General features: G+C 44.2%; 1 protein-coding gene across 2 annotated transcripts in view; it reads left to right on the plus strand.

The window, feature by feature from the left end:
• The window catches only part of FTO (FTO alpha-ketoglutarate dependent dioxygenase), a 374,545-nt gene that overhangs the window by 209,437 nt on the left and 143,158 nt on the right, over positions 1-21,950 (plus strand). For both annotated transcript variants that reach the window (XM_044911496.1, XM_021704695.2), the window contains one exon: positions 6,922-7,046. In XM_044911496.1, coding sequence (XP_044767431.1) covers positions 6,922-7,046 — 125 coding nt within the window. The remainder of the gene's footprint in view (positions 1-6,921; positions 7,047-21,950) is intronic.

The raw sequence follows: 21,950 nt of genomic DNA on the forward strand, positions 1-21,950 counted from the left end.
AAATGAAGCATATATGAACAGAGCTACTCTGGTTTAGGTGAGGTTTTGGAGGTTGAAGCTCCTTGTTTCCTTTGACCCTGAGATAGCCCTCTTGGAGGAGGAACATTCGTGAGGGGGTGAGATGGACTCAGAGAGAGGGTAGTTTGGACGCCACTTCATGGTCCAGACGAGAGATGGGCCTGAACTTAGCCTGTGGCAGTGGGGGAAAAATAAGTTTGAGTCATATTGAACAGAGAGGAATGACAGGATTTAAAGTTTAGGTACTGGGAGTGCAGGGAGAGGAGAGGGAGGCCAATGGATGAGCCCTAGCCATCTGGATTGGGCAGTGGAGTTGATAGTGGTGCCATTCGCCCTTCTAGGGAAATACAGGAGAAGGAGCAGGTCGATGAAGAGGGAAGCGGTGGGAAAGCAACGATAGTTCAGATGTGGGCGAGCTGAGGTTGAGACTCCATGTTTGAAGGGTATATTTAAGAAGAGATAGGCAGTCAGGGGCTACATGGGGCCAGAGCTCGGCTGAGATGATCTGTTCAAAGTCATCAGTCTACAGGGGAACCTTAGAGACACTGGAGGTGGGGGTCACTCCCAGAGAGAGCAAACAGAAGACTTCAGATGAGAACCAGGGCTCTTGCCCTGGGCCAACAACAGTTGAGGAACCCCCAGAGGAGATGAAGAAGGTCAGGACACGTATTGGGTGGTAGCCTGAGAGAGAACGGTGTCAAGGAGGACCAGGACTGACTCTAAAAATAAAACCCGCCGGCAGAGGGTAAAGATTTTCTGCCACTAGGGGGATGCAAGTGCCTCTGGCTCCTGGTAGAGGCTTCTTCTGGTGGTGATCCTTCAGTGGTTCTTCTGGTGGTGATCCTTCAGTGGCTGCCTGATTGCCTTTTCAAATGTTCCATGTGAAGTCATAGATACTGGCAGGAATGTTTTCGTTGAAATAGTACAACCTAGCATGAGACTGATTCGTGAGTTCGAAACAATACGAATCATAGTGGAGTATGTCTGGGCACCTCCTCCTCACAAGAACCTGTGGAGAGGCTCTGGTGTCATCACCATTTTGCAGTTGGGATAAAGGCCCACAGCTAGGAGGTGACAGCCGGGATCTACCCAGCTAACAGCCTGAAGAATATTGCCAGTCTTTTCCTGATAGGCCAGCATTTTCATCAATTTCTGTTGAAAAAGAGTTACTAATGAAATGAAATCTAATCCCCAGAGCATGATTTCTAAACCCCTGATTTACTTGCCTTCTATTTTGAGGAGAGGAGAGGGAGTGTTTTCGGTAAGAGGAGACTGTTTAAAAATTGGTACTTGTTTGAAGACAGTTCTGTGTTACTACTGTTGGGAAAATGGGCTATTAACATTTCCTGCATAAAGTCAACCCTTAAGGAGCCAACACTAGTATAAGGAGAAAAATATCACTGTTAATTCTTGTCAAAAGAATGCTCTTTGACACTCTGAAATTAACATTTGTGCAATGGCTTCTTTTCACTCTAAATTTTATGAAATACTATAATTAAGGGTCTGAATGCTCAATCTAAATTCATCCATCCTTTTCTAATATCTTGAAAAGATTTTTTTTGGTAACAGAATTTGTTTCATAATCTAGATATAGTTCTATTTCTTACTCACTACTTATTCGGATGTATTTATATGTACATTTGCTTTCTGCATTCTTTGTGGTCCTAAAAATGTGATGAAAATGAATTTTAACAATTAAATTTTATAAGATTTTCATATGATGAAATTGACTTTTGGGGATATACAGTGCTATGAGTTTTAACATATGTATAAACTCACGTAACCACCACCACAGTGGGGATACAGAATAGTTCTGTCATTCCAAAAATTCCCTTATGTTGCCTCTTTGTAACAAACCCTCACCTATGTTGATCCGTGGGAACCACTAATCTGTTCTCTATCCCTGTAATTTGCCTTTTCCAGAATGTTAAGTATATAGAATCACACAGTGGTTAATCTTTGGAGACCAGCCTCTTTCTTTTTTTTTAATTTATTTTATTTATTTATTTTTTTATTTTTTTTATTCTTATGTTAATCCCCATACATTACATCATTAATTTTAGATGTAGTGTTCCATGATTCATTGTTTGTGCATAACACCCAGTGCTCCATGCAGAATGTGCCCTCCTCAATACCCACCACCAGGCTAACCGATCTTCCCACCCCCCTCCCCTCTAGAACCCACAGTTTGTTTTTCAGAGTCCATCGTCTCTCATGGTTCAGGAGACCAGCCTCTTTCACTCAGTATGACTGAGATTCAGACAAGTGGCTGCGTCTATCAATTGCTTGTCCTTTTTCACTCCTGAGCAGTATTCCTTTGTGTGGATGTACCACAGTGTGTTTATCCATTTACCCTTTGTAGGGCATTGAGGTTGTTTCCAGTTTGGGGCAGTTATGAGTAAAGCCGCTATGAACATTTTTGTACCAGTTTTTGTGTGCATATATGCTTCTATTTCTTTAGCTAAATCCCCAGAAATGGGATTGATGGGTCATATGTTAAGTGTGTATGTGTAACTTTGTAAGAAACTGCCAAACTGCTTACCACAATGGCAGTGTTTTGCATTCCCACCAACAATGTATAAACTTTAAAAACTTTGAATGCTATTTTAAATGCTCTTGGGTTGAGGTTGGCAAATTGTGTTTCACAGTTCCTTGGGGTTTTGAAGAGATGCCCCATGACAAAGAGAGATTCTAGGTCCTCCATAGCAGCTTCTTCAAAGAGAACTGCTCCAGTTTTGTTTTGTTTTATATATTGAGTTCCCTGTAAGAATACATTTGGAGAAAAAAGAGGTTTATCTGTGAAGTGTTGGAAAATCATTGTAGTAAGGTGGTGCATCCAGAGCTTGGGATGTGACCATGGGTGTTAACCACGGGAACGCTAGGTGGCGCTCCAGGACTCCGCAGATAGTGGGGATCACACTGAGAAAGTGGACCCCCTTTTCAGCTCCTTTTAAGTCCCCATCTTTGTGTCAAGGAGGTCTTCGTGTCTTTAACTTTCACCAAGACTTGTTAATGGCCTCATTCACAACGACACAGTAGGCTTCGGTCCCAGAGCCTTCAGCAAGCAACGTCTATCTAGAATGAAATCAACATATAGCCTTGTTTTTTTTTTTTTTTTTTAATTTATTTATTTAAGGGTGTCTGGGTGGCTCAGTTGTTAAGCGTCTGCCTTCAGCTCAGGTCATGATCCCAGAGTCCTGGGATCCTGACCTGAGCCGAAGGCAGCCGCTTAACCGACTGAGCCCCCCAGCTGCCCCTAGCCTTGTTTTTAATATATTATTTTTGCAGTTATCTTTAAAAAAAAAAGATTTTATTTATTTATTTGACAGAGAGAGAGAGAGCACAAGTAGGGGGAGCAGCAGAGGGAGAGGGAGAAGCAGGCTCCCCGCTGAGCAGGGAGCCCGATGTGGGGCTCGATCCCAGGGCCCTGGGATCATGACCTGAGCCAAAGGCAGCCACTTAACCGACTGAGCCACCCAGGCGCCCCTTTGCAGTTATCTTTTCATTTAAGACAGGTACCAGTGGTTTTCCAATTTTCTTTTGAAGCTAATTTATTTTATACTTTAAAATGTGGGTCATTTGAAATAAAAATATCAAATATTGTATACCTCATTCACAAACGTGGCAAGAATTTTGAGACTGTGCTAGAATGACTGAAGTTCAGGAGACTGCACTAGTGGGACTATTTATTTAAATAGACCTCGAAGTGAAGCCTTTTTTTTTTTTTTTTAAGATTTTATTTATTTATTTGACAGAGAGAGAGACAGCGAGAGAGGGAACACAAGCAGGGGGAGTGGAAGAGGGAGAAGCAGGCTTCCCGCCAAGCAGGGAGCCCGATGCGGGGCTCGATCCCAGGACCCTGGGATCATGACCTGAGCCGAAGGCAGACGCTTAACGACTGAGCCACCCAGGCGCCCCGAAGTGAAGCCTTTTGTCAGGTGGAGAGAGCACCTTGGTAAAGCACATAACTGTCTCTTAGTTTATTGTATGAGTTTACAAGTTTATCTAATAGTAAAGTCTCAAAAGACAGTCTTCTGTTGCTCTTAGTTTTTGCAATACTTGTTTTTCAAGTTCCTTCTTTATTTACTGATTTGACAAATATTTATAAAAAATCATTAGGCAAGCACTGGGATGCAGTAGTGAAATAAACAGACAGGGTCCCCGACACTGTGAAACTTGCTTTCTTAAATCCTTTCTCCTTCGCCTCTCAGAGGCTGATCAGGGAAACCAATGGCCTCTGGATAAAACTTAAATGATGCAAAAGGTAAAGAGGAGATAAATGACTTCTTTTAAAAAGTTATCTTAATACAGTCACAAGGAGAATTTATTTTATTTATGTCCTTGGAGTCCTCTTGGATGTGTACTTTTCTATTTGAAACATTTTGCTTATTATTTTGGTAAAATACTATGTACCTATAGACATAGTGATAAACCACAAGACTTTCTGAGGTTCCTTCCAACTTTAAGTACTTGAGGTAGGGCATCACAGACAAGGGGCGCTGCTGTGGCCAGAGTACCCACTGATGCCGGCACCTCTCCGAAATTAGACATCTTTTACATTAGAGGTCACCAGTGAGCAGCTGCCTGAGTTCTGTTCAGTCACTGACGTTTCTTGTTTGGCTGCGTGGTGTTTTAACAGTTTAAAAAAATGAATTTCCAGCATGTACAAGTCAGGAGATCTCACGTAAAAAAAAAAATCAAGACAGATTTCTTGTTTATTTTGAAAATTCACGAATCCGGCACCACCGAGACAGCTTTTCAGAATGGCAGAGTTGGCTGTTGCTGAACAGTGACTGCCTTTTTTGCGCAGAGCACAGGCTCTCATCAGGTCATCTTGCTTAACTCATTCATGTTACCTTTCTGGCTCTGGTGGGTATTTGCATTTGCAACTCCTGCTTTAGCCACTTGGAGCCTGGGCTTCATGCGGGAGAAGCAACTAGAGAATATGAGCGTTCCTCCCTGTGCTAGAGGGCTAATAATGTCATTGTCCTCGAAGCTCAGAGTGTCCAACTGGGTATATGGCCTGGTTTAGTAGATGTAATTCTGGACCCAGGAGGCAGAGATCAGGGTCCTTTTCTGGGCAAGTGCTAGTCACATTATCTTGGATCCTTTAACAAAGGAGATACTATTTCCTATCTTATCTTTCTGTATCAGTTAGGGTTTTTGACTGTAAGCAACAGAAACAGATTCTGGTGAATTCGAACCAAATGGGACTTGATTCAAAGGATATTGGATAACTTCGTGGTATCCAAAGAAGAGGAATGATCTCTACTCAGAAAGTTCGGGAAACCAGGAATACTTTGAGGACCATGGGTGGTAGGAACCAAGGAAATTGATAAATGGCCTCCAAGTTTTTTCCCTTTCTTTGTCATTCTTCTTAAGTGTCTCAAGTCCTGGAAAAGCGAATCAGGTTGGCCTGGCCCACATCCTTCATGGGAGAGAGCGGGACACTTTATTTAGTTGGCAGTCTCTCTAAGACTGCATACAATAAAAGACTTCCCTAAGAGAAGGTTTGATGTTGTTACAGGAAAGGGGGACGGGGTCTGGATAGAAGGCAGCCAGACAACAGATGTTCACTACACCTCTTCTCAAGGCTGTCATGGAAGGCATTCAGTATACACTGCCAAATGCCATAGAGGAGGAGTAAGGAAGTAGTATTTCAAGTTACGTGAGGACAAAATGGTGAGTGTGCTCTTTAAATGAACGAAGGCATTGGCATCAGTCAGATAAGCACCAGTACAAAGAAAGTAACAGGTTCATTCCTTTTAGCATTTGCTTTGGGTATAACACCTCTGAAGAAGCCACACCAACTTTAAATGAAAAATATGTCTAAATCCTCAAGATTTCTGTTCCAGTTACATGAAGATAAATACATGCGATGAAAAGTTCTAGCATTAAAACTTGAAAGGCATTTGCTTGCTCACATTTCAAGTGCCAATAGAATCCTCTATATTGTTTTCTTGTTTCTTACATTACATGAATTTGCACATTGAAAACACATGTGTGCAAAATGAGCATACAGGAGTGAGTTGTAGATAAAATTGAAATGACACTTTCAGATTTGAGTTTTGATGTAATGCTCCTTGTTAGGGTGAGCGGGGTATGATGTGTAGGGCTTCCACTATTTCTAAAGGCAACATCTGACGTTTTCCAATGCTCGGTAGAAGCTGGAGTGTTTTTGTACTCACCTGTGAGCCTAATTTGTCTTAAGGACCGTACCCGTGACCGTAGAGTAAGTGATTCTTCCTCAAATCGGAAGGCTGCTGTGCACAAGAATCCCTGTACATATCATTTGAAATGTCGTGGATTTTTAAAGCTGGAAGGCTTCATTGAGACTGAATTTGATTTTAGTACTCTTATTGTTTCTTTCTTTGCAAGCTTTTGATTTGCAACAAGCAAGGAAAATGAGTGAACCAAAAAAAAAAAAAAAATTGCTTGCATGGCTGGAAATAGAAATTAATGATTCAAACAGGAGAGGCAGTGCAGAAATCCTCAGCTGGGTGGCAGGAAACAGAGTGAGAGAAAGTCAGAGACTGCTCTTTTTTAAAAGGCAAAACAAACAACTCACAGTGAAGTGTACGTGAAAATCATTTCTAATAATAGCTCATGGGAGGCAGTTCCCAAGAAAAAGACTGGTGGTGCACTGAGGAAATTAGAGTGAGAACACACAGTATCTCGATGTGTTACTTAAGGCAATGGAGCTTTCGGGTTTACCTTATGTGCCTTGTACATTGATTAAATACAAAATATATGCTGGCCATTTTTGACCATCATTTACTGTATTGATTTGTTAGCAGGGGAACTGTAATAAAAAAGCCATTGATTTACTGTCCTTATTTGCTTATGGGCTTTTTTTATTATTAATTTTTCCTGTTCTCTCTTTTTTTGGACCATTCCTTCTAGACAAATGCTGTGCTTCATGAAGTTAGAAGAGAGGGGGTCCCCGTGGAACAAAGGACTGAAATCCTGACTGCCATCCTTGCCTTGCTCACCACACGTCAAAACTTGAGGAGGGAGTGGCACGCCAGGTCAGTTCTCTGATGAAATGGGATTTGTCGTCCCTGAAAACACCGCGACGTATTCGGCTGAGCCCTTCCTCGCGATGGGTCTTACGCCTCTCATTGGAGGGGCCATGAAAAATCAGCAGGTTACAGATGCTCTCAGCCAAAGTTAGCTCTCCTGCTCACGGTACCTACTACATTAATTGTAATGAGCCATGATGTCATCTGTAGGTGTATGTGATTTATCCCCGAGTGTAACGTTTCGCATCAATGGTTGCATCCTGAGCATAACAGAATAGAAGTAGCTGATGCCGAAGGACCCTTTTAATCACGGCTCTAAAAGACTAACATTGCTGCCTAGTTAGGGCAGATGTCTGGGAAATTCACACAGTGCTCCTACATCACTCAGTGAGAGGCAGTTTGCTTGAAAGTGGTCGATTTATCAAATCCCAGTTTTAGAATTGGCCAAGTAGGAATTATGTTGGCTTCAATCTAGTTTCTTTGCTTATGGACTTACCTGTGGTTAGAAAGCTGTTACTGGTAGAAAGTTTCTATAAATCATGAGTTTTTGCAGAATTGAGGCTTGCGTACTCTAGATTCTGTTATCCTGCTCTTATTTGAGAAACAATTGATGGGTGGAAGGCAGAAACTACTTCCCCCAAACGTTAGGGTTACCCTTTAGATCTGCACTTGGTAAAAATTGCTGAATTATCATCTGTCTCTCAGCAAGAGGGAGAGGAATCAGGAAGATCATTCTGAATTTTTGTCTCTGAGTCTTATTTGAGGCTTAAAAATCCTGTGTGCCTGGGAGTCAAGAACATTGATAGACATAATATTTCTCCAAATGAGTTCATGCAGCAGAGTTTGTAATAATTGGTGGCTTTACTAGTAACAGTTATCATGAAAATTGGTTTGTCTGAACAAGGCTGAAGATGAGCATTTTCCAAGAAAGGAGACAGTTAAGAGTATGAACTGTGCATTCCGACTGGGTGTTGGAAAGCTGCTGCTCAGGTATGTGTATTATCTCTAAACTCAGACTTGCATTAAAAGAATAATTTCAAAATTCACCTTGATACTCTCCCCTTCCCCTCTTTTTCGTAGTGTAGTCAGATCAGAGTAAATGACAGTTTCAGCTACAGTAATTAAATAATCTCCAATTTAACTTTTCTTGTATTCCAATTTCAGCATATATATTCATTAAAGTATGTGTATTTTATTAAATACTGGAATATCCGTGCGGGGACATCTAAGATGTGTTTCTCTGTGTTTAACCTTTTATATCTTTCTCCCCCTGGTGATTCTTATTAAATAGGAAAGAGAGAAAGAAAGAATTTCCCTGTAATCTCTCTTCCACCACCTCCCACCCCCGCCCCACCACCCCTCCAAAGACAGCACAGCTCAGAGACCAAATGTTGAGGATGGACGTCTTCTGTTGAGTGCATTTGGTTTGTTAACAATAATTTCCTAGTACACCAAATCATCAGACAACATGCCCAAAATGGCCTGTTTAAAGGGAGTCTGGTTTCAGCATTTCTGGCCCTTACTGCTAACAGTTTAATCAGGAGCTGGAGCCAGTGTTGAAGTTGATGGAGTCTAGCATCTGAAACAGAAATTCTCAAGTCCTTTGTGGTAGGGGAGGAGAAAAGAAAGAGCTTAGCAGCTGACACTCTGCAGGCCCCTTTAAAACTAAACACCTGAAAGCAAATTTCAAGAGGGTCATGTCTTGAGAGCTCAGAAGGAAAAGTGTCTTCAGAGTATTAAATAACCATAATCCTCCCCCCCCACCCCTTCTCCACCCTCATTTGATGTTTCCCATCCCAGTGACCTATCTAAAAGACTCATCCATATGATCTGTATAAACAGACTGTTACCATACACCTCTCTTTTCCTCATCAAAGCATCCCCTGACCGTCTGGAACCCGGCACTGGCCCGAGTAGCCATCAGGCCGGTGGTGGTGAAAGTTATAAAACATCCACCACCGTGCTTCCCGAGCCGCCTGTGTTTTAGAGATTGGCCCATTGTGTACTTTGGAATTACACGAGGAAAAATGTGCTTTGACAGAAAATAATTAGCGCTCGCCAAAGGCCAAGCAATAGGTTAGAGTATTTTACTTTCATCAAAGCTATCAGGGGATCAGTTAGATTAGATAATAGAAATTTTTTCCTCTGAAAGTTAAATACAGATGACTCTAATTACCTTCTATTGCATGTTGGAGAATGCGTTATGAATAGTACAACTTCAAGAAATGTAGGTCAGCGGAGACTTTCGTGGGAGGCCATTGTCATAAAGGGCCCCCGCCCCCGCCCCGCAGGCTCCCCTGCAGTAATGATATTAGGGAGAATATTTTAAAGCCGAACTTGTAACTGGGTTTTAAAATACTTGTCTCTCTCTCAGGCCAAGAGCCGAGCCATTGTTTGGGACTCCCTGAAGTCTCTTAAACTGAAAGCATATGTTCCCTGTAATTTAGCTTTTTGAGGAAAGTGTCACTTCTGCCTGACTCGGGGTAACCGAGTTTGTCACAGTGTCACACAGCCCTGCGATTCCAGAGGCACAGCTGAATGCCGTGGGTTTCCTTCCCCAAGCTCGGTAATCCCAGAAACAAGCCTCTCCAAATAGGCTTATTAGGGCTGTCTATTCACTTCCCCCGAGCTGAATGATCCAAAGTACATCAGGAGAAGCTGTGTGAATGCAGGGTAAGTGTTAACAGAAGTGGTACAGAATTTCTGAAGATTTGGCTTTGTTTATACAGTCCACTCTGCCTGATGGACAGCTTGTTATAGCTTTTAAAGAACTGGGCAAGCCCTCTGATCTGACCCCTTCTTGACCTCCGCAGCCCAAAGGTCAGTCTGTAGCTAATAAACCCTGAGGTTCTTAGGGTCTACTGTAGGAAAAGGCAGAAAAAGAGCAGCTGCAGGGACTGGGTGTCCTGGGTGAGGCTGCGTGAGGGTCACTCTCTGATAATGAAAATGATTACCAAATTATATGGAGGTTTAACCGCAATAGTGAGAGAGAAGAGGGTGGAGCCCCACGTATTAGGTCTGATAAATGAACTGTGAAGAAGGCCCATCTGGCTCTCAACGTCTTGTCTCCCCCTCTCTCCCTACCAAGGGGAAACATTTTAAAATAACAGCAGTACATATAGACTCAATGACCCATGCAAGGAGCTGGAATGGATTAAGATTTAATGGTGACAGTGGAAGAAATTATCATTTGAAAAGTGCGCTGAAGAAAAGGTACAGCTCCATGTCCCTGCCCGAGTTGTTTTTCCTAAATAAAATAATAGCAAAACATCGGCGCCTTGGTTTATTTTCCGCAAATCCGTAGCGCCTTTCCTCGATTGTGGAGAATTTTGAGGGCATGTCTGTTGTGGAATAATTATCCGTAGCCAGCCGAAGGAAAGGAATGGGCTTCCTTTGCCTTGAACACATCGGAATGAGAGTCAGATATTTTATTTTCAGCTTGCTCGCTCAGTTGAGCGAATGTAGGTAAATCAAGCGTTTGAGAAAATGCTCTACAAAAAAAATTGCGTTCCACTTCAGCCTCTGGCCACCGAACATTACGCATATTTGGATACTGAATATCCGTGTCACTCCCAGACACTGTTTTGTTCTTACCACAACTTCGCGATTTCTTGTCTGTAAAAGGAAGACAAAAGCACATAATGTTAATTGAGTAGATGGGTTTTTTCCTTTCTTTATTCCGTTTTCAAAGAACCATCATAGCGATGTTAATTTTTGCCAATAGTGGGCGGGTCATAAGCTGCTTGTTCACTTACTGTTAATTGATAAGAGTAATCTACTTAAAGCTCTCTCCCAGCTCCCTGTGAACATAGAGTGTCCTGGCTTCCGACCAGCAACGTCGGGCTTCACAAAGCTCCGTACTTCTCCTTGGGAGACTCTGTGCTCTGAAACAAGAATGAGTTGAGTCCATTAGCATTTTTGTATGTTTCGTATACGTACCACACACAAAACACTGCGTGAGAGACTGGGCGTGAGAAAATGCGTTCGGCAGCCAGTTGAAGCATGTATATGGGGATGAGATTCTAGCAAGTTCCCAGAAAGGGGCCGTGAAGGCAGTGGAAAGGAAGGCGGGGGAACCATCATTAACCACAACAGAGCGGCAAGTTGCTCCAACCCACTCAGGAGAGTATTTCACTGTAGACATCTTTGCAGACTAGAATTGCTGTACTATTGAAAATCCTCTTATGGTAAACTACACTGTCTACATATACAAGTGTCACCCAGACCGTAGTTATATTTAAAATAGAAACAAAAAGCTTCTAAACATTATCTAAAGTCAGTGTATGTTTCATCTTGGGTTTTGACTTGACCGTGTCTGCCTGGGGGGAGTTAGAGTGAACTGAGAGCTAGGTGGGGGCTAACATGGGGAGTTGAGGAGCACTTGTAGAATGAACGGTGCTTTTTAACTTGGAAACAGTGCCTTTAAATTTTTGCTAAGTAAGATGCAAATACAAAAAAGACGAAAGCCAGGCCATTAGCGGTTTTTTTTTTCCCAATCAAGATATAATTCACTAATTCACAAAATATAAAATTTCATGTAACATAAAATTAATCATTTAAAAATGTACAATTAAGTGATTTTTTTCTTTTTTTAGTATATTCACAAGATTGTGCAACCATCACCATTATCCAATTCCGGAACATTTCCATTACCCCAGAATGAAACCCCAGACCTGTTAGCAGCCACTCTCAATACCCCCCCACTTCTCCCCATGGTCCCTGGCAAGCACCAACCTACTTTCTGTCTCTGTGGATTCGCCTGTTATGAACATTTCATGTAAATGGAATCCTACCCTGTGTGACTTTTTTGTATCTGGCTTCTTTTACTTCACACAGTGCTTTCAGGGTTGATCTGTGTTGTAGCCCTATATAAGTACTCCATTCCTTTTTATTGCCAAGTAACATTCCACTGTATGACTAGACCACGTTTTGTTTATCCATTCACTGGCTGCTGGACATTTGGGCTGTTCGGCTATTCTGAATCACCCTGCTGTGTACATTTGTATACAAGTTTTTGAGTGGCACATTTTCTGGTCCTCTGAATGTAAACCCAGGAGTGGACTTGCTGAGTCATACCATCACTTGAGGACTTGCTGGACTGTTTTCCACATCCGCTTCCCCCTTTTACGCTCCTAGCAGTCATACACAAGGCTTGCAGATTCTCCACAACCTCACTGCCACTTACTTTCCTTTGTTTTTTGGATTATAGATATCCTAGGGTTGTTACTATCGTTTTGATTTGCATTTCCCTGATGATGAATGATGTCTTGAACATCTTTTCATGTGCTTATTTAAGACCATTAGGTTCTTATTAGGGGATTTAAAAACATGGCCTATGTAAGCACTTACCCCCTTTAAGTGGGAAGGAGCTCACGGGCCTATTAGGGGTATATGGCATATTGAGGGAAGGGAGCTTCAAATGAAGTTGTCATGAGAATACAGCTGGGCCCATTTCCCTGCTCTCCTGGGTAGACCCGGCCCTTTGTTTATTTGCAGGTGGCCCCGCTTATTTGTTTTGGGAGACCCCCTCCCCATTCCTTCTCCCCTTCTCATACATCTCCTCCATTACAGCGTCTCTGAGCATTGCACACTGGATGGGAATGTCACTGATTAAATGGAAACACTGTCTACGTACAGCTTCTCCACTTCTAGGCTCAAATAGAATTTTCAATAGTCCCGTAACAGACAACTTTGTTTGGGTCCAAGGAGCCTTTAAATGGTGCTGAGAACAGTTTAAAAAATGTTTATGGCAGTTCCTTAGAAAAACTTTCGGAACTACTTGCTTCCAGTTAAAATGAACTCGCTAGATCTAGATGGCTTTATATACATGTCTTCCCCATATTGGGCTTTGTCAGCTCAAAAACCTGCCAAGTTAGCCCTTTTTCTGGACAAGAGAACCATTTTATTATTGACCATCTTATCACTGACCATAGTCACCATAACCTTTACCATCTCGTTTACCTCTAGGACTGGATCCACTTTGGATGGATCCATCTTCATTAGGGCTCCAAAATCTAGCTGTTATAACCTTTTCTAAAGCAAATCAGCTTCAGAACTGTGATCTGGGTGCAGCAAGTAAAGCAGTTTGTGTAAATTACTTCGGTGGATCCGCTCTGGTTCTAAGACTAGCACATTAAGGTTCTCTCTGTGGAAGTGTGGTCTCTCCTTTTTGCCTCCTGACTGGCCTGAATTATGTACAAAACTGACAAGTCGATCCAATCCAGTTTAGCGATGAACTATTATTTATTGAGTGCTTGTTATTTACAAACAACTATGCTAAATGCTGTGGGAAATATAAAGATGAGCATGGTACAGTATCAGTTTTGAAATAATGTGTTGTTGAATGCAGGAGAGGGCAGGACAGGGTAATGGGAACACAGTGGCTAGTCTGCAGATTTGCATTCTTTTTCTGCAGGCACCTGGAAGATGACTTAGCCCTGGAGTCTGCCCCAAGGGAACTTACAGTTTGCTAGGAGCTTACAAAAAGGAATCACCTGATATGTATTATATATGTACTTGATTTCGTTTTGACATTTTTTTTTTTGTCGTTCCTACAAGAATATAAACTTGGTGAGGGCGGGGGATTTGCCTGTTCACCAACTGCAAAACCTGCAGCCCAGATCACTCCTCTGTTAGAAGGAGGAGTGCCCTGGATGGGCAGGGACCCTGGTGCCCGTTTACCACAGACCCCTGCATTTAGAACAGTGCCTGGCACTCAGATTTATTCAGTGGCTGGCTGAATAGAATAGCTTTCCTCTCAACCCATTCCTGTATTCATAAGTACTCTGAGTTCCTTCTTAATTTTGAAGAGGAATGACCATTTGAGATGCCGGCCTGTTGCTTTTTTGGGTGCATATTCATCTCCTCGTGCCAGAGGTGGAGACCTAGAGATTGGATGTGAGGAGAGATCTCTAATATGTAGTTCTTTGATGTCTAAGTCCCAAGACTGTACCCTGACCCCTGCTTCCGGCCTGAGCGAGGAAGGATGCTGTGTGCGCAGGCTGATTGGGGTACCGGCCTGAGCGAGGAAGGATGCTGTGTGCGCAGGCTGATTGGGGTACTTGAGGAAGAACCCAGAAGCGAACACCATGGAATTGAGCTGGGACCAGGACAAACAGACAGGGTCTTGCCCCTGAGGCAGCTGTTCCCGATCTCTTGCTGTTCCTGGAAGTGAACTAGAACTGGGGGGAGGGGAGAGGCCTCCCTAGAACAGTTTCTCTGCACAAGAGGATGATTTTTAGGCCAGGAGGGGCAAGCTGAGTGTAAATGTGACCTCAGGGGCGCCTGGGTGGTGCAGTCAGTTAAACTGTCCTACTCTTGGTTTCAGCTCAGCTCATGATCTCATGGGTCGTGAGATCGAGCCTCGCATCGGGCTCTTCACTCAGCATGGAGTCTGCTTGAGTTTCTCTCTCCCTCTCCCTCTGCTCCTCCCCACCCCCCCATGCGTGCTCTCTCTCCGTCTCTCTGAAATAAATACTTTTTTTTTTTTTTAAATGTGGCTTCCAGTTTGCATTTTACCTGCTCCAGGCAGTTGCTTTCTGCTGGTTACCTGCTAATATCCTGATGTGCCTTTCATGGTATCAGTGCAGTGATGAGCATCAGCCTTGGTGGCTTGACATTTGGGCCAGAACTTGTTTGCCACCCTCGAGAACTGTGGTCACACGAAGTGGAACCACCAGCCCTGAGGACAGGCTAGGGGATGACGAGGCTGTTGTTACTGTCTTCTGAGACAACGTGTGACGGAGTCGTCTGACCATGGCAACTGCTGTCACTCACATTAGAGAGAGGGGCTGCTGCTCCTTCTGGCTGAGTTAGTTGGAGCTAGAAGTTGCGGCGTCCAGGGTCCAGTAGCTGTCCACTGCAACTGGCTGAGTTTGGTTGCGGGCTTGGGGGAGGAATAAGTGAAGGAGCTTCCTGGGAGAAACAGGGAGGCACTGGCCTGCCAGTTGCCATCCCTGCCTCTCCTTTTTAATGCATCTGCCCCATCTCCTTTAATAATTGCAGTCTCCGCTTTCTGCTGCCCTTAGCAGAAGAATGTCCTTTGTGTGTCCAAACCAGATTACTCCATAAAACCTGGTAACTCCATAAAACCTCCTCATAAATGTGTAGGAATTGAAACATTGTATAAATTTAGAGCAAGGATTAAATGAGTCTAGAGCTAGGGTTACCCTTTTTTTTTTTTTCCGAGATACAGCAACTTATCTCAAGGAGGCCAGTGTTGTTAATGTTATTACCATTGTTACTGTCATTATTTGAGCAGTTTTATGGGAGACAAAAGCCAATTGACTTCTGCACATCTTATTTGTAAAATCAACACACAGGCTTCAGTGTGAGCTCCACTCCTGGCAGATTCTGACTGTGATTGGTTGCGGACTATTTCTCACAGGCAGTGCTTCTTAAACTTTTTGAAAAAGCATTGATGAATCCATTTATTTATTCAGCAAATACTTACTAAGGGCTTGCTGTTTGTCAGGCACTGTTCCGGGTGCTGGGGATGCACCAGGGAAGCACACCGATGAAAGTGCCTCTCTCATGGAGGACAGACAGCTGTGTGCCTATGTGCGACTCTGAAAATGTCTTTCGAAAAGTGTACGTCAATTACCGTGTCCTGCATATTCAATGACACTCCGTAGAACCAAAATATGATCCTGCAGTCGAAAGATACAACATTCTCTTTCCTGACCTGCATCATAAAATGATCACTTGTTATAAAACTTGCTGTCCTAGTTCTGGTGAGTCATATTTGCGTGAGCCATTCACAGAATACCAGTTTCTAAGGAATGCCATGCTGGGGAGGGGGGCCCACAGCATTCATTTCTCCTTAGACAATCTGCACTCTGGTTCCCAGTGACTTTTCAGAAAAGGTGTCACCTTAGAGGTCTTCGCTTTGGGAAGGCTCAAATTCAGGCCAGGTTACACTCACAAGTGTCTCTTAAGAGAGAAGCTGTGCCTATCTCTGAGGTGGGTGGGGGATTGCACGTGTTAACGCGCTCCAGTCGTTAATAAACGGTGGTTATGGTTACCGTGAGTGAGCTGTCAGTCATGCATTGACTCAGCAAATATCTCTCGAGTGCCTAGCTGGTAGCAGACACTATCATAGGCCTTGAGGTTATAGAGATGAGTAACACTTGACTAGGGAAAATGTATTATGCAATACCGTATAATTAAGGCTGTGAATGAGTTTCAGTCAGGATACTGTGCAAAGAAAGTGGGAAGAAAGGGAAGAAAGTGGCCGGCTCTCCTGGAGTGTTCTTGCGTGACCCTCATTATATGCCCAGCCACTGTTGGGGGAGACTCCTCCGCTGCAAGTGTGTAGGGAGAGATTTGTCTCCAGAAGGGGTGAGAACTAGGGGAGAAATCTCTATGTGATTATGGGTCATGGGATAAAATCTGGGCTGCTTTCCAGAGGGATCTAGTTCTCAATGATAGATGGCGGGGGAGGGGGGGGCGGTGCTTTGTTTCAGAGCAAATGTCATTAACATGGCATGGAGGTTGGGAGCATAGATTCTGAGCGGGTTGCCTGGGTTCTCCCTCTCTTCCCACTTTGCACAGAATCCTGACCTGAACTCTTTCACAGCATTTATTATACTGTATTGCAGAATACACGTCTATAACTCTAAGCAGTTATAGGGAAGTTACTTAACCCCTCTGAAGCTCCGTTTTCTCATTTGTAACTTGGCGCAGGGGATAAATAATATTTCATAGGGCTGATGAAGAAATCCCATGTAAAACACCCCAGAGCAAGTACCTGCACCATACTAGGTGCTCAGTAAAAATTGCCCACCACCTTTAGATCAAAACAGAAAAGTCAAGAATAAACCCAGCCACATTCATCCTTTGAGAGCATGCCCGCACGTAAAACCCCAGCCTCGTGGTAGGGGCCCCACCTTGCTGAATTGGCATAGGGATGCATACTAGACGGATTTTGTCCTGCGCTAAGCACCATCACACACAATTGACAGAGGCCTGAACTCCAGTTTGAATCTTATCTCCACCTGGCTACTAACTCGGGGCCTGTCACAGACCCTCAGGGTCCCAGCAACTTCATCTAAAAGAGCAGCAGCTCCATCCAGGTGACCTGGAAGGCACCTTCCCACTGGACAAGGTGCGGCTCTGTGAGTTAGATCCCAGGGAGCAGCTGGAGGTGGGGTAGGTGTTCCTCCTGATGGCTTCACCCCTTCTCCCTCCACTGTCCTTGAAACCTGCAGTTGTGCTCATTTTAGTAATAATAGCAGCTCACATTTATTGGGGACTCACTAGGTTCCAGGGTTTTAAATGGTTTAGGAGGCAAGAAAACAGAAGCAGAGAGATGTAGAGTAACTTGCCCAAGGCAACACAGCTAATGGTGGGAGTGGAGGTCAAGCCTTTGCGGCGCAGCTCAGACCCAGGCGGAAGGCCACTGTAGGAGCAGCCAATGGGGCTTTTCAACCACTCATAGTTCATGTAGTACTTTGATGTGGGTCCCGCAATACAGGGATCACAGTCCTTCCAGGATCCTACCCCGTGTGGAGAGGGGCACGTGTGTATCTGTAAAGGTGTATTTCCTCTGGCACTTAAACGTGTTTGGCACTTTTTGTTGTGGGTGCCCCTCTCTCTAGAAAGAAGTAATTTGCAGCCCATGCTTTATGAATCTCCCTGCCTTAAGTCTCTTCAAGGAACATTATTACCTTTATAGCTATGTCCTTCTTTTATATTGGTTACAATCTTTTAGAAAGTGGGAGTAGGGGCGCCGATGAGAATATCAAAGTTTAGCCTCCAAGAATCTGTAAATCCTCTAAGTGGGGTAATTTGAGGCCGGGTTGGTGAGTCAAGGCTGATTTGAGTGGGTTCCCTTAAGGTGAACGGGGAGCATAGAGTAGAGCTTCTACTCTATGATGGGTCTGTCACCAGCTATACGGTGTGTTTCCGACCAGGAAACCATGTACCACGCACGGAGAGTCATGATCTTACTCTCTCTTGGGATGTCCGCAGGGCATTTTACCAGTTTACGCCCTAACGTGTATTCCAGGTTACAGATGAAAGTTTGACTCTGCATTCAGCTGAGGAAGTAATGGGGGGCGGGGGGAGGAACAGTCCTTCCGGCCTGTAGGGGACACTGTTGTATCACACATCAGAATGAGTTTCCACCTCTTGTCTCAGGACAGAAAACAAAACAAACAAATCAAAACCCAAAAATAGGTCAATCGCCTTCACATTACTTATTGAAATTATGTGAGCGATTCCAGTGTGTTTAGAACAGTCACTGCTGTCAGGGTATCGATCAGGCCTCTTCGTATCTGTGCACCAAAGGAATCGTTTAGCGTTTCTGTCCAAGATGGGAATGATTGGCACTTTTCTGATTAGCTTTCTCTCCATACTCTCCTCTGGACAGGGTACTTTTTAGTTCAATAAACCGTTAGGTTTAGTGGACTTATCTTCATTTTTCACTAAGACATGCCCACGTCAAGTTGAAATGCTCGAGGTCTGTCGTATTCTAAATAAACATCGTAAGCCTTTTGAAGGGCATTTTGGGAGTTCCGAGTCTCTTCTTTTTATCCATATCTTTTTCTTCACTGGAAAAAAAAAATGCTATTTACCGAGAAAATGAAGTCATGTCTATGAGGCAGGCCTGTGTAGGGCTCGGTCTTAGCGCCAGGAAGCTTGCTGCCAGATGCTCAGCACGGCTCTCGGTTCGGCATGCCTCTCTTCCCAGACTGTAGACAGCCTCCACATCCGTCCCGGTGCCCCGTAGCCTGGCCAGCAAAACCTCCGCCTTCCCTGCCCAGCTCTGGCCCCTTCCCTACCGGAATACGGGCCCTGGAAGGCGATTGTAATTAACCCTCGGAAAGCAGAGGTTTTGCTAAGGCAGCGTGTGCAGTAATGATTTTGTTCGCTTGCTTCATTTCCAGTTTCACCATCAATTACGCCATGTGTTTCATCCAGTTGGTGCTACCCTCCCAGTGTTAATTATAACCTACAAGACTGTTACAGTTAATTTTATGGCAAGCATATTGTCTCTTCAAGGCTCCAGAGCAGCTCATAAATTATCTTGAAGGTAAATGTAACTTGGGGAACTAGTTAGGAAAATTCCATCCATCTCGCTGAGGAGCCGCAGCTGCTGCTGGCAGCTGCATTGTGAAGGAACTACGGCAGGTCAGGCTGAAGAGGGTAGGCCCAGGCTGTCACCGAGGAGAAAGGCTGTCCCGGCCCTGTCAGACAAGTACCTTCTGCCAATCCCTGGTGGTTTCACTTTGCAGGCAGGAAGAGGCACGCAGCGCGGGTGGATGGTCCCCAAGCTGTCTGTATTCATTACTTTACAGAAACTTGTTGTAGGGAGGCAGGTCCGGAGACCTTTCCTCTTCTCTGTTGTCATGATGTTAGGCATCATCTGCAAAGTGCGAGAGAGATAACTCTATAACCAACTCCGGGCCTGGGCTGGGTGACGGCGGCCCCCGGAAGGCCCGGGGCTTCAACGAGCCTTTTATTTGTGGTTGGTATTGTTCATATAATCTGATAAAGTGAGATTTCACTGTGAACAAACGTACTCTAAAATTGCCTACTAAATAAATTAGCAGGTTATCTTATTGGGATAATAAACACACTCTTTTTTTCTGTTTCCTCACACGACGTCTAAGCTTTACATTTCAGCCCTCGGGGCTTTAGCATTATTATTTTTAATGACTGAACACAAGTCTTTCATTTAGCTTGTTTGTAGAGTTACTGTAAATGATCTTTCTGCTGTTGGTTCTTCATTTGAAATTCTGCATGTTAGGCCCGCTTGGAGAGCTCTGAGGGGCCCCTGAGAACCGGGAGCTGTATTAAGCGCAGCATCTCCTAGCACACGGCGAACGGGCTGTGGCAGGGAGGTCGGAGACCGTGTGTCAAGTCCCGAACCTCCGTTCCAGTTGGAGCAGAGCATGCACGAACGGTGCTCCACAGCTCTGCCTCGTCCCTGAGCTGCTGGTTTCTCCCTGCATATTTCAGAGCATTTTCACGTCTACCCAAAGACACGCAAGACCATCAGCCCTGGGCTGTGTAACTAAGAGAATGAGACTGATGTTGAGGGGGTTCGGAGGCCACATGCAATGCTGAGATTGCGTCCAAAGTGGCCCTGGGCTTTCCCAAGGAAGTGTCCTTCTGAGCGCTGATAGCAGCACGATACTTGGATATTTGTGAGTTTTCTAGTGAATTCAGGCAAGAGGTTGCAAACTCAAATGTCTGCAGGGCCTGGCAGGTACCCCAGATGAACGAAGCCGGAGCCGGGGGGCTGGGGGGGGTTGAAGTGAGCAGGAGGGGCACACCCTGTCGGAAATAGACAGCAGCTCTTCAGCCTCGCAAGGAGGCTGAATCCATGTTACTAGGTCCTCTACATTTTCAAGAGAAGTAGAAAATGGAGATTGTGTGTATGTACTTACGAAGTCTTCTATTTAAATGTTAGCAGAAATTCTTTTTTTAATATGTATTTTTTAAAGATTTATTTATTTGAGAGAGAAAGGGAGAGAGAGAGCACGCGTGCGCCTATGAGCCAGGGGAAGGGTAGAAGGAGAGGGAGAGGGAGAGAGTCTCAAGTAGACTCCATGCTGAGCTTGGAGCCCACTGCAGGGCTCATTCTCCCCACCCAGAGATCACGACCCCAGCTGAAACCAAGAGTCAGATGCTCAACCGACTGAGCCACCCAGGCGCCCCAGTGTTAGCAGAAATTCTAATGTTGTACCTTAACATTCAGGTGAATTAATCAATGCCTGTTTGGAGACTGGATGGTGTGGGTAGGATTCTGATACAGAATGGCAGTCCTGCTTGCTTTCAGTTAAAACTCTTTGCAGCTTTCTCACACTTCTCAAGAATAGAGACAATGACCCCAGCCAGGAGACCAGAATGCCATCTGGGGACTGCCTTCTGTGACCTTGTAACATGGTTCTACTCTGTGTGGGTTCTTGCTTGGAGGAAATATTTGTGTGTGTGTTTATTTATTTATTTTGCCTCTCACTTGGCGGTCTCTCGTCTTTTACAGAGAAAGCATAGTAGAGTTTTTAGAAGTGAATGAGGTGTATGTGGTGCTCATTGTCACCATAAAAAGGATGTCTGCCAAAATGTTGGCAATTTTGAATCTGATGAAGGGTTTGATTCTCGGGGGTGGGGGGATGGGCAGGGACTCCACAGCATTTCTCCTGTTGCACCCCCCGGGTTCATGCCTTACCCCCAGCTCCACCACGAGAGACCCAGCTGTTCTTTCATGGCTCAAAGAGTCATGTGGTCAGAATAATCTTTGAGTCTCACCGGTTCGGACTGATGCCCACATGGAGGTGTGGTCTGGGACGTTGTTAAATACATGGGGGTTTGATCTTCTGGAGAAGAGGAAAATATAAAAACAATTTCTTTAATAAAAAGCAAAAAGTAAACGTAAACCCTGGCCGCCGCTGAAGTCCGCTCTTACGCATGCGTGGCTGAATTTCATTGTAAATATTTCATAAGGGCTGTTAGAATGCAGCCAGGTTGACATCACAGCCCCGACTGTACCAAAGGAGCCATTTCACTAAAATAAGCCAACGTTTCTAAAGAAACATGAATTTCTAATGTAAAGTTAACATCAGGTCAGAAAACCCTCTGGAAGAAATGTCTGTATCAATGTTTATAATCTCTGCATTTATGGATTTGCAGTTTGTGCAAAAAACTCCCAAAGAGACTTTATTTTGGTTAAATAAGACCAGCTTGTGAAATAGTCTGTATATCCAAATCCATCCTAACCCAGTGTCTTGGCAGCCTTTTGTATAAATAATGTCTTTTCCAAAACATGTGTATTTGAAAAAGGAAGAGGGAAATTAAGTGGCACACCGTGTCTCTGGGTTGCCGTCAATTGACAGGATCCTAGAAACAGCAAGTGAAGACTGACAGTTCGTTCATTCGTAGAGCAAATTACAGAGCCGTACATTA

The sequence above is a fragment of the Neomonachus schauinslandi genome, chromosome 16 (genome assembly GCF_002201575.2).
Source record: "Neomonachus schauinslandi chromosome 16, ASM220157v2, whole genome shotgun sequence".
Taxonomy (NCBI): domain Eukaryota; kingdom Metazoa; phylum Chordata; class Mammalia; order Carnivora; family Phocidae; genus Neomonachus; species Neomonachus schauinslandi.